At 50.0% G+C, this 11,233-nt stretch overlaps 1 protein-coding gene across 1 annotated transcript; it reads right to left on the reverse strand.

Annotated features, from left to right (window-relative positions):
- Window positions 1-73: 73 nt before the first annotated feature.
- RPA2 (replication protein A2) lies at window positions 74-11,228 on the reverse strand. The gene is made up of 9 exons (XM_075908702.2): window positions 11,077-11,228; window positions 9,530-9,633; window positions 5,709-5,810; window positions 5,458-5,571; window positions 4,337-4,411; window positions 3,366-3,479; window positions 2,992-3,099; window positions 2,455-2,549; window positions 74-724 (listed from the first exon to the last, which is right to left on the reverse strand). Exons 1-9 carry the CDS (start codon window positions 11,090-11,092, stop codon window positions 640-642), a joined length of 813 nt encoding a protein of 270 aa, XP_075764817.2. The 5' UTR covers window positions 11,093-11,228; the 3' UTR covers window positions 74-639.
- Window positions 11,229-11,233: the final 5 nt, after the last annotated feature.

Raw genomic sequence — 11,233 nt, forward strand, 5'->3', positions numbered from 1 at the left:
TGCCATCAAGGTGTAAGCTTCTCTGTCTGAGTACCACCCCCTGCTTTCTCTCCTCCACAAAGAGGCATGTCCATTCCAAACTAAAAAGCTTTATTGGAATTATCAAAAGTTTCATTAACAGGATCATCCTGTAATATAAACATTGAAGTAAGAAGTGCAAAAAATAAGAACTATTCTTTATACAGCGGCAGTCTCTCTAAGAACCCCTCATGCAGGCCAAGCTGAGAAGCCATTTCAGAACAATTTGCAAGTGACAAGGCTGGGCACACCCACTTTCCCTCTCTTACCAGTAATGCTATAAGAGGTGGAAACTAGATGAACCAAGGCTCTGAAGGTTCTTCATACCAAGGTCATTTCTCTCTTGGAACACCTGGTTAAGCTTTAGCCATTCTCTCTCACTTTACTTGAGTCTGGTTATAATAATACTGTTCATTAACTGGGCTGCTCTTGGTTTGAGAGCTCTGGACACTCACAGAGTAACTGCAGCTTTCAAGGGATGTGAGTACCAGAGATCACCTTCTACAGAGAAAAACTTGGTACAGCTACTTTAAGATCTGGACAGATAGTGCTGTATGTACAGCACAGATGTGTGCTTGACGGAGTCAAATCCAGTGAGTAGAACAACTCTCAGAAGCACCTTTATTCGGCATCTGTAGATTTATAGTGATCGTCATCCACGGTGGAATAGATGTGTCCCTCGCTGCTCAGAAATTCAACTGCTTGCCTGAGAATGGAAAAAACCATTTCACTCGAGGAAGTTTCTTTCAAGGGTGCACGTCCTCAAATCATTGCCACTGCTTTACTCCTGCATCCCATGCAAGCACCTCCAGAGCCAGCCAAATTACTCCACGTATCAAATGAAATCAACGCCCTCCCTCTGGAAGGGAAGCCTTCATGGTCCACCCAATAGCTTCCGGTTCCTGACAACTATGGGAGGCAAACACGACCACTCAACACTGCTCCACCAGAGGAAGCAGTCATGGTTAGATGCGATACAGAAAACAACAAATCTAAAATGACATGCTGGGCCCCACACCTTCCCAACCCTCAGAGAGGCTGGATCAGGAAAACAAGCCTGTCCACCTCACTGAATTCTGCCCAATAGCCAGGGTATGCAAGCTGGTCTTCAAATTCAGGTATGTAACAGGAGCAGGCACACTTTCCATACTAATTTCAGCCACAAGTAACTTACACAAACATAAAAACTGTATTCCGAGCGAGACAGCTCATTGGTGCACCACGCAAATCCTCCTGCTGAAGTCTTAAATGTTTAGATGTAAGCCAACATCTCAGGGGGCTGTGGTATTGCTACCCCTACTTCGGTGCAGCTGCTGGCAGCAGCACTGCCTTCAGAGCTGGGCAGCTGGAGAGCAGTGGCTGCTGGCCAGCAATCCTGCTCTGAAGTCACAGCAGAACATAGGAGCAAGGCCATTCTTTGGTCAGGGAGCTCTGAAAGCAGCAAGACAGAAGTCAGGGTGACATTGGTAGGGTATTGCCACTCTTACTTCTGCACTGCTGCTGGCAGGGTGCTGCCATGAGAGCTGGGCACCTGGCCTACATTACAACCACCATTCTCTAGCTGCCCAGCTCTGAAGGCAGCGCAGAAGGAAGGGTGACAGTACCATGAGAACCTCCTAAAATTACCTTGTGATCCCCCTGCAAATCCCCGTTGGGTTGGGACCTCTGATTTGAGAAGCACTCCTCTCCCCTGTGAAATTTGTCTAGTGTAGGGTAAAAGTACACAAAAGGCCAGATTTTACAGTCCATGATGCCTTTTTCATGGCTGCGAATTTGGCAGGCCCTACCTATGTTTGTGTGGAGGACAGAAGGGGAGTGTGTGCAATACTGCGGCAGAGGCACCAAGGGTGCATCGTAAGTAAAGGGGTCAGGATATCGAACAGTTTACTGTAGTGTTGTGCTCGCTTGGATAAACTCACCTTTGAGAGCCTTCCTAGAAACACTGAGTCTTTAACAAGCTCCCTGGAAATCACTTTTAAGCCTGATAAGGCCTGAGATGAAGTCACTCTGCGAGAGCTACCTAACAAAGAGCACCGCTGCTACAGAGAAATCCTATTGTAAATAACGGATGAGAGCAAATATCCCACCAACACTGTGATGACGGAATTAATGGTGCATTGCTACAAAAAGATGTGCTGAGGAAAAAGTAGATTCTGCACCTGAAAAAATTAAGGGGATCTTTGCCTCAACTCACCCACCACGTAGTGAGAAATGCACTGGCTAGCTGTAGCTGCTGGGACTCAGATACTGCCTCACTTAACAGGATGGAAGGAAGAGCAGCTGGCAAGTTACATGATTTGTGTAGCCAAAGTAGAGCGATGGTGCAGTGTAGTTAAACAAGGCCTTTCTCTCACTCTCCATTTGTCAGGCTCTACTAAATAGGTCTGGTGAGGACAGCTTAGGTTTCCAGAACAGCCTTTGTCTCTATACACTTACTTGATTGTTGTCATATTGATGTTATGCAGTTGGGATTTCAGGTCCTTAAGGCTCAAGCCTTCTGGATCAGAGCAGCTTTTAATCAAATTTAACACCTGAGAAAGAAGTTAGACACGGTTAGCAGTCCACTCAGAAGCACAGCCGACCCTTCCATGCCACGTTCCCACAGACTTAAGTAAAAAACCCCAAACAGCATTGCCTACACTCCATACATGTTGCTGTTACTGAGCACAAATGTATTCCTTCCATTTGCAGACTGCATTTAACTTTTCCTGTTACCAGAGGAGGAGATGTTCCTTCTACACAGGGAGAGCTGAATTCCATTTCCAGTTGCAGCCCACAAGTCTGCCATAAGTTTAGCACCACTAACTGCTTTCAGGCTATGGCCGAATTCCCACCAGACAGTGGATGGATTACAAAGACAAGGGCTTTATGTAGTAACTAAACTTTGATTTGTCCTGTATCACGCTGCATTCAGCATCACTCCGTGGCCATGTTCCCTGACCACCGTAGTGGCATGTTACTATTGACACATACCTGACTCTGATGTGCTGTAAGTCCATTCATTACGCTGCTGCCACCTCCATAGCTTGCCATATCACCCGTCCCAAAAGAGCCAAGAGACTGAGGAATTTTGGATGTTGTCTAAAATTTCAAAATAAGACAGCTGTGGTCTCACAAGCTACTTGCAGGCCACAGTAGTAAGACAGAGTGACCCCATGTCGAGACTGCTGGAGACTGGCAGTACCACAGCGGCAACAAGCTCTCTGGGAGGGAATGACTGCATCACAATCGTGGCAGTCAAATGCCTCCACATTAACATCACTTCCTCCAAGGACCTCCTACGGAGACAGCATGGAACACTCTCCTAGGTAAGAGCTGAAGCAAAATCAGGACATACAAGGACGTACCATGATGTTTTTCCTGAGGCCCATATGTGCACTGACGATTTCCAATAAGTGCGTGGTGAACTCATTCATATCTTCCAATGGCATGATCTTAAATGCCACCAGGCTCTTCTTATTCTTTTGGAGAGCAAAAAGGGAAGATTACAACACTAAGAACACATTGCAACCCTGGCCTGAAAGTCCACAGGAACCGGGATGGGAACAGCACTGGTTTCCATAAAATAAGTGACAAAGTTATTCAAGTTAGCCCTAATCTGAAACTTTGCCAGGATCCGAGCTACATTTTATGAATGTGACAGACCATCATGGGAGTCATTTATCTCAAAGAGATACCACCACCACCCTGCCCCCTCCCCCACAGTATTGAACAGACAAATAGCTATGGCTGTCCAGAGCAAAGAAGGAATCCTGGAAAGTCCTGTATATCAGGCTACATCTACACTACAGCCTGGATCCATGCTCTGAGATCAAGCCACCAACAATCACTTTTGTGGATCTAATCAAGACTAGGGATGTGAATGGTTAACCGATAAGCACCATCCTTACCAGTGACGAGTACTGGTTATGGTTAACTGGCGGGGGCTGGAGCAGCCCAGAGGGGCTGGGATGGGTAAGGGGCACTCCTGACTCGCTGGAGCTGCCCCATTTGCAGCAATCCCAGCTGGCCAGAGCAGCACGCTGCAGGCAGGGGCACTTCATTCCAGCCGGAGCACTTGACTTAAGGTATGTTAACTCCAGCATCAAATTATGCTGGTTTGTTTAAAATTAAATGGTGCCTCTGAAACTGAGTTTCACCAGAGATCTGATCAAGCCTCGCTGAAGCTAATACAATTGCTAGAGACTGGATGGAACAATTAGGCTCCCAGGTAGGATACAATAGCAGGCTGATAGAAGCAGCAAATAGGGACCACCAAGCCTTCAGCAATCACTTCAGCCTTGCTATTTAGTCATACAAGTAAAGAACGGGATTCTACCTGGAATGATCGAAGATGACCAGCCACTTTCACGTACGTTCCTGGAGGCACCACAACATTATCACTCCCCGCCTCCTTAAAGAGAGAGGGGGGGGGGGGGAGAGGGAGAAAAAAAAAAAAAAGATTCTTGATCCCTGTAGTTCCTTCCCTAATTATTAGCAACATTAAGTTACTTAAAGACACACCCCCTTTTTAAAAGCCACACCTCTTGTATGGAAGATTTTTTAAACCTACTGTTGTTACAAATAACCCCAATGATCACTGTAGCTGAACCAGAGAAAACATACTTCTTTATTTCTGTTTGCTTACATAGGCATTTCATTGCACTGTGGGTATTTTTACACTTGTCAGTAGATGAGCTCTGTTGCAATCGATGCAGTATTGATGGAAGCACTCGCCCATCAATTGGTGTACTCCACTTCCCCAAAAAGCATAAGGGAAGTTGACAGGAGACACGCTCCCTTTGACACAGGGCAGTGTAGCCGCTGCAGCAAATGGATCTAACAATGGCAACTTCAGTTACACTATTCATGTAACTGAAGTTGCATAAGTTCGACTGAATTACTGCGGTAGAGCAGACCCGCTGGAGTCAGTTACACTAAGTCCTTCATACAGTCACTCTGCCCTGTTTCAAAGGTCTCATACAGCAGCGAGAGAGAGAAAAGCGTTTTGTAAAAGCTGATGCAAGTGTCAGTCAATGCCAGACTGCATTACTGTATCAGGATGGGAGAGTCTAAAGAAACTAGAGACATGTCTTCGTTTAAGGTAATGTGGTTTCAGTAAAGAGATTCCATCTCTTCAAATGATAAGCTTAGTGCAGCGGCTCTCAACCTTTCCAGCCTACTGAACCTTCCGGGAGTCTGATATGTTAGACACCAGCTGGACAATAATGTTGAGAATGCGGCACTTAAATGGTGGACTTGCGTGCTTAAGCTATGTGAATCTGGGCCGATGTGTCTTCAGTTTACAAAAAGCAGTAAGTCATCTGGTTGAGTTTACACTCAGATTCTAGTCCTGTTAGTGAGCTTAGTATTTATCTTGTAAATGTAAACTATTTCCTGGACCAAGAATATCAGAATTCATGCTTATTATCTCAAACATAAACCCCAGTTGATGCTTACATCAGTATCAACCCACTGTCTGACATCCATCGGGGCTGCGGTCATGTCATCTACCTTGTAGAGGATGTTGGTTGGAGCTTTTTCTGCTTGTCTGACTATGCCTATGATAACAACCTGCATTGAAAAATAAACTATCAGTTTACTTGGGAAAAACTCATGAGCAAGGAAATTTAAGATTTAACACTTACACACCACCACAATCCCGCCTGTTCATTTGCACAACAACTTGCCTACCAACCTTTTTCACTCACCTGCGAGATCTCTACTTCTCGGATCTTGAATGTCTCATCAACCTGCTCAGCAGCAAGTAACTGAGAGACTGTACAGGGCACAATATTCTGGGATCGGGATCGCTGCAAAGGAATGTAAAGAAGGCTCAACATTTCACCTTTTGATCTTTGAAAAGCAAAAAAAAAAAAATTAGGAATTTCATTTTTCCACAATTTGTTAAGACTGAAAAATACTTGTTAAAGTGTTAACTTAGGTATTGAAAGCGCTCTTACCTGAATAGTAAAACTGTGTCTCCATAACCTTTGTATGTTTCTTATGAAGCTGGCATACACCAGTAACACTGTTCTAGTTAATTCTCAGCAAAGCACTTCAGATCATCAGAATATAAGAACAGCCATACTAAGTCACACCAAAGATCCATCTAGAATCATTGGGTGGAAGGAACCACAAGTATCATCTAGGGAATGTAACTCCATGTCAAGATGCAGGATCTGTTGTGTCTAAACCAGGAGTTCCCAACTACCAGGCTGCGGCTTGGCGGCAGGACGCAGCAGCTTTGGGAGCCAGGGCTGGGGTACGCTGCCCAATGCCTCCCCTCCTGCAGCGGCTGATGGGAGAGGCATGTCCTGCTACGCCTCTCAGCCAACCAGTGCTGGGCAGGGGCGGTGTGTCTTCCCGGACACGGAAAAGCGGTTCGCTGCACCGCGGAAGGGCTGCATGGAGCCCTGAAAGGCAGCCTTAGAGCATCTGTGACCCAGGCAGCAGTGCTTAGCTGGGAAGCAATGCAGGGCTAGGTGAGGGGGGTGGGGCTACTGCTGGAGGCTCTGTGGGTGGAGGGCTGGCACTGGAGGCAGGGCTAGTACTGAGGGGCTCTAAGGGGTGGGAGACTAACATTGGGATGTCCAGGGTGGGGAGCTGGCACTGGGGGATTCTGGGGGCTGGGCTAATATTGGAGACTGGGGGCTGGCACTGGGGGAGTCTGGGGGAGTTGGGTGCAGTGGGGCTGTGGAAACAGGAGGCTAGCACTGGACAGATGTAAGGGGTGGGGGGCTGGCACTGGGGGGTTCTGAAGGCGGGAGGCTGGCACTGGGAGTGCAAGGGACTCCAGGGTCAGTGGCTGGTGCTGAGGGGTAGTGGAGGGGTGCAGGGCTATAGGAGTTAGGGCTGGCACTGGGCAGGGCGAGGGGGGGGGGGGTTCCAAGGTGTAACCCAGCCCTGACTCCCAGAGCCTCTGCAAAGAGCTAGTTTCAGCTGTGGCAGCTGCCCGCCACTTGGCAACTGCCAGATCTGAAGCTGGCTGTTCACTGCTGGTCTGGGGGCTGGGGCTTTTGGTGGATATTCAACCTGCAAACAAAATGTTACCAATTCACAGATTTTTGGAGAATTGGTTTGCCAGTCAGCAGGATAAAAAAGGTTGGAAACCACTGGTGCAAACTATCCAAAACAGATGGCTGTCTAGCATACTTTGGAAAACCTCTAGTGAAGGAGCTTCTGCAACAGGGGTTGGCAACCTATGGCATGTGTGTCAATTTTCAGCTCAGCTCCCCTTTTTGGAGCCTGCACAGACACGAAGCTTGGAGCACCAGCTCTGGCTTCCAGGTGCACAGGGCAGAGGATAGGCAAAGAAAGCTCCGACTTGTGTCCATACCCGGTGTCCCTGAGAGCTGCCCTGGCTCCCCTTCCGCTTCCACAGGGCAGCACAGGGACCTCGCACAAAGCCACAGGATTGAGATCCAGCCCCCACACGTGCACTGCTGCTGGTCCGCTTGCCCCAGCTCCACTAGCATGCAGGGACAGGAACAGGCTACCTTGCCCCTGGGGCCTGGGTGGGACCTTCCCCAAGAAGCTGCCACCATGCGAGATGGGCAGAAAGGACGGGGATGTTGAGGGCTGGGGGGGGGTATGAGGCAATGGGGGGGGTGAGAAGGAAGCAATGGAGTGGGCGAGTCCGCCCCCGGTGCCCCAGACAGCTATCCCGGCTCCCTGCCCACTGCCACCAGGTGGCGCAGGACCACACAGAGCCAGGACATCACCACACCCCAGGGCAGGGGTGCGGGAGTGGGGGCCAAGTGTGGGAGAAGTGGGGGCTGGGGTGAGGAGGTAATGGGGGAAATTGGGGACTGGGATGTGATGGGGTCAGGCTCAGAGGGTTGGGGGTTTTTGGATTAGGGTTTCCCCCCCCTCCATACTTGTGTGATACTCAACTAATAGCTCCCCAACCCTGCTATAAAGAAAATATTGAAACCTTCTGTGTTGGACACAAATTAATATTTTACTTTATTTAAAATAAAGTTTGATAAACTAACATGAGAAAGTTAAAATGCTTAATTTGTTTAATAATTTAAATTAAACCATTTTCCCTGGCTGCAGCACTAGCAAAATGGCTCGGATGTAGTTAACAGTGAGTTTCCATTAGCAACTGGTGGTCGGTGGAAAGGTTTGCCTTGAGCCAGGTGGTCCACGGACCAAAAAGTTTGAGAACCACTGTGCTAGAGGGTGATTGCTGCCCAGGCTACGGCTCCTGGGCTGGGAGGAAGCAGGGGCGACAGAGGAAAACCCCTATCCCAAGTTTTTCCTGTGATTTAATCTGAATCTGCTCCACTGCAGCTTGGGCCCACTACCCTTTGTCCTGACTTTTGTGGCAAGAGAAAACTGTTTTCCATCTTTTTATGGCAGTCTTTCAAATATTTGAAGTCTGGTATCATGTTCCCCCTCAGTCTCTTTTTTCCCCCCAAACTAAACATACCCAGTTCCTACAGCCTTGCATTCCATCCCTTTGATCATCTTTTTTCTGCAGCCTTTCTATACATTGGTGACCAAAACTGGGCACAGTACTCCAGCTGAGGCTCAATCAGCATCAAACAGAGCAGTACTATCACTTCCTGTGACTTGCCTCCTATGCATCTGTTAATGCAGCCTAAAATTGTATTTGCTTTTTTTTTTTTTGAAACAATATCACATTACTGATTCCTGTTGTGATTGAGATGTTCAAAGAGATTTACAAACACTGAGGCTGTGTCAGCATTATTGTAACTGAATCTGTGACCAGTTAGTGCCAGAGGCAGCTCTAACCATGGTTTGAGTTCACTCACAACTGGTACTCTTTAGAATCACAACAGTCAGTCATGCTTTCCAGTGGCCTAGGCTGGCACACAGCCGTTTTCCTCCACAAGGTATGTTGGCTTTGTTTTTCACTATGTAGAAGGAAACGCCTGAATAAGTTTGTGTCACAGGGATGGCCTGTCTTCCACCTTCCTTACAGCTTACCCTATGCACTCTTACTATCCGTCCAGGTGCATGTCCTTCATGCTCCATTATTCTCCTGCTGAGAACATTTAGGATAGTTTGCCCAATTTTCCCTGATACAAACACAGTAGGCAACATGACAGACAAAGGAATATTTTACACATTCTTCTGATGCGGAGGAAAAAATGCAGAGCTCAGCCATGTTTGGTGTAACCAGGTTAAGTAGCCATAAAATGAATTACAACTGCAACATTTAATTAAGACACAACATTCTGTGAATAAATATCTATTCTGAGAAGGGAAGTCAAAATACAGTATAAGTTACTTGCCAAAGGTCATAAAACACATTGAGGGAAGGACCAAGACCAAAACCTAGCTCCTAGGCCACTGTACTCCTCCCATCACTGCTTCCCAATTCAATGTTATATTGAAGCTTCTCTCTTATCCCTAATACCGTACAATTTGTTCTCTGCTGGGAGAGGTATAGATAATCCTTCTCATGACAGCAACATAAAGATCAAAACTCTCATGGGAACCTCCCTAGTGTGACCAGGCACCCAGTTCTCCCATTCTTTAAAACCCTTCCACTACATACCTGTTTCTTTTCTCCCTGGGTGGCTGCTGGAGAGCCAAACCCCCCTGGGGACTGTGTGTATCCACCACTAATTGAAGACCCACCATAGCCACCGTCAAAGCCACCTAGGGTAGGGGGGAAAGAATCACAGTTACTAATACATTGTTGCCAATCCCAAGTGTTCAAAAAATCACAAGTTATACCAAATAGTCGTGCAATTAGCTTACAATTAGACAAAATAAAGTATAGTAAATACCACCCAAAATGTACATTATATTACTGAGCTCTTTGGGTCACTCTCAGGTGTTTTCCAGCAGCCGTATCAAGTAGAGGGAAAGCTGAGACTCTCACATATTCACTTAATTCAAACAGCCAAACTTACATTCTCCCCACCTGTAAGTCTTACTCCCCAGCGGCCTGCATTTTTAACCTGCACTCAAGTCCAAACCCCACCAAAGTTCAAAGAAGGCACCAGAACGCTAAGCTCATGGGGATGCCAGGTCACAGAAAGGGGCAATGCCATAGGGTCAGCGACCTGGCCTCAGCAACCTATAGCGTCTCACAAGGTGAGACACATGCCTCATCGCCCCAGCCCCTCCCCCAACACCCTGCCATCTCCCCCCCTCCCCCAACACCCTGCCACCTCCCCCAACACCCTGCCATCCCCTCCCCCAACACCCTGCCACCTCCCCCATCGCCCCAGCCCCTCCCCCAACACCCTGCCACCTCCCCCATCGCCCCAGCCCCTCCCCCATCGCCCCAGCCCCTCCCCCAACACCCTGCCACCTCCCCCCAGCCCCTCCCCCAAGACCCTGCCACCTCCCCCCAGCCCCTCCCCCAAGACCCTGCCACCTCCCCCAACACCCTGCCATCCCCCCATCGCCCCAGCCCCTCCCCCAACACCCTGCCACCTCCCCCATCGCCCCAGCCCCTCCCCCAACACCCTGCCACCTCCCCCATCGCCCCAGCCCCTCCCCCAACACCCTGCCACCTCCCCCATCGCCCCAGCCCCTCCCCCAACACCCTGCCACCTCCCCCATCGCCCCAGCCCCTCCCCCAACACCCTGCCACCTCCCCCATCGCCCCAGCCCCTCCCCCAACACCCTGCCACCTCCCCCCAGCCCCTCCCCCAACACCCTGCCATCTCCCCCAACACCCTGCCATCCCCCCCATCGCCCCAGCCCCTCCCCCAACACCCTGCCATCCCCCCCATCGCCCCAGCCCCTCCCCCAACACCCTGCCATCCCCCCCATCGCCCCAGCCCCTCCCCCAACACCCTGCCACCTCCCCCCAGCCCCTCCCCCAACACCCTGCCATCCCCCCCATCGCCCCAGCCCCTCCCCCAACACCCTGCCATCCCCCCCATCGCCCCAGCCCCTCCCCCAACACCCTGCCACCTCCCCCCAGCCCCTCCCCCAACACCCTGCCATCTCCCCCAACACCCTGCCATCCCCCCCATCGCCCCAGCCCCTCCCCCAACACCCTGCCATCCCCCCCATCGCCCCAGCCCCTCCCCCAACACCCTGCCATCCCCCCCCATCGCCCCCGCCCCTCCCCCAACACCCTACCGTGACCGCTCCACATGGCGGCGGCTGCGGACGCTCCAACAGACGCTCGGCTCCGTCGCGCCTCAAATAACCGCCCAATCGGCGAGCCCGAGGCGCGCGGCACCCGCGGCGCTCCAGCCAATCGGCTCCCGCATGGCGAGGGGCGGCGCCACCATCT

Source organism: Pelodiscus sinensis, chromosome 26 (assembly GCF_052426305.1).
Source record: "Pelodiscus sinensis isolate ZL-2025 chromosome 26, ASM5242630v1, whole genome shotgun sequence".
NCBI lineage: Eukaryota > Metazoa > Chordata > Testudines > Trionychidae > Pelodiscus > Pelodiscus sinensis.

Bases quoted from the DNA above. Each gene is read 5' to 3' on its own strand.
- RPA2 (XM_075908702.2), bottom strand. The intron at 3,100-3,365 runs GTACGTCCTTGT...TTGAAATTTTAG, and splicing joins GCCTCAGGAAAAACATCATG to ACAACATCCAAAATTCCTCA. The intron at 2,550-2,991 runs GTATGTGTCAAT...CTTCTTTCTCAG, and splicing joins TTACAGCACATCAGAGTCAG to GTGTTAAATTTGATTAAAAG.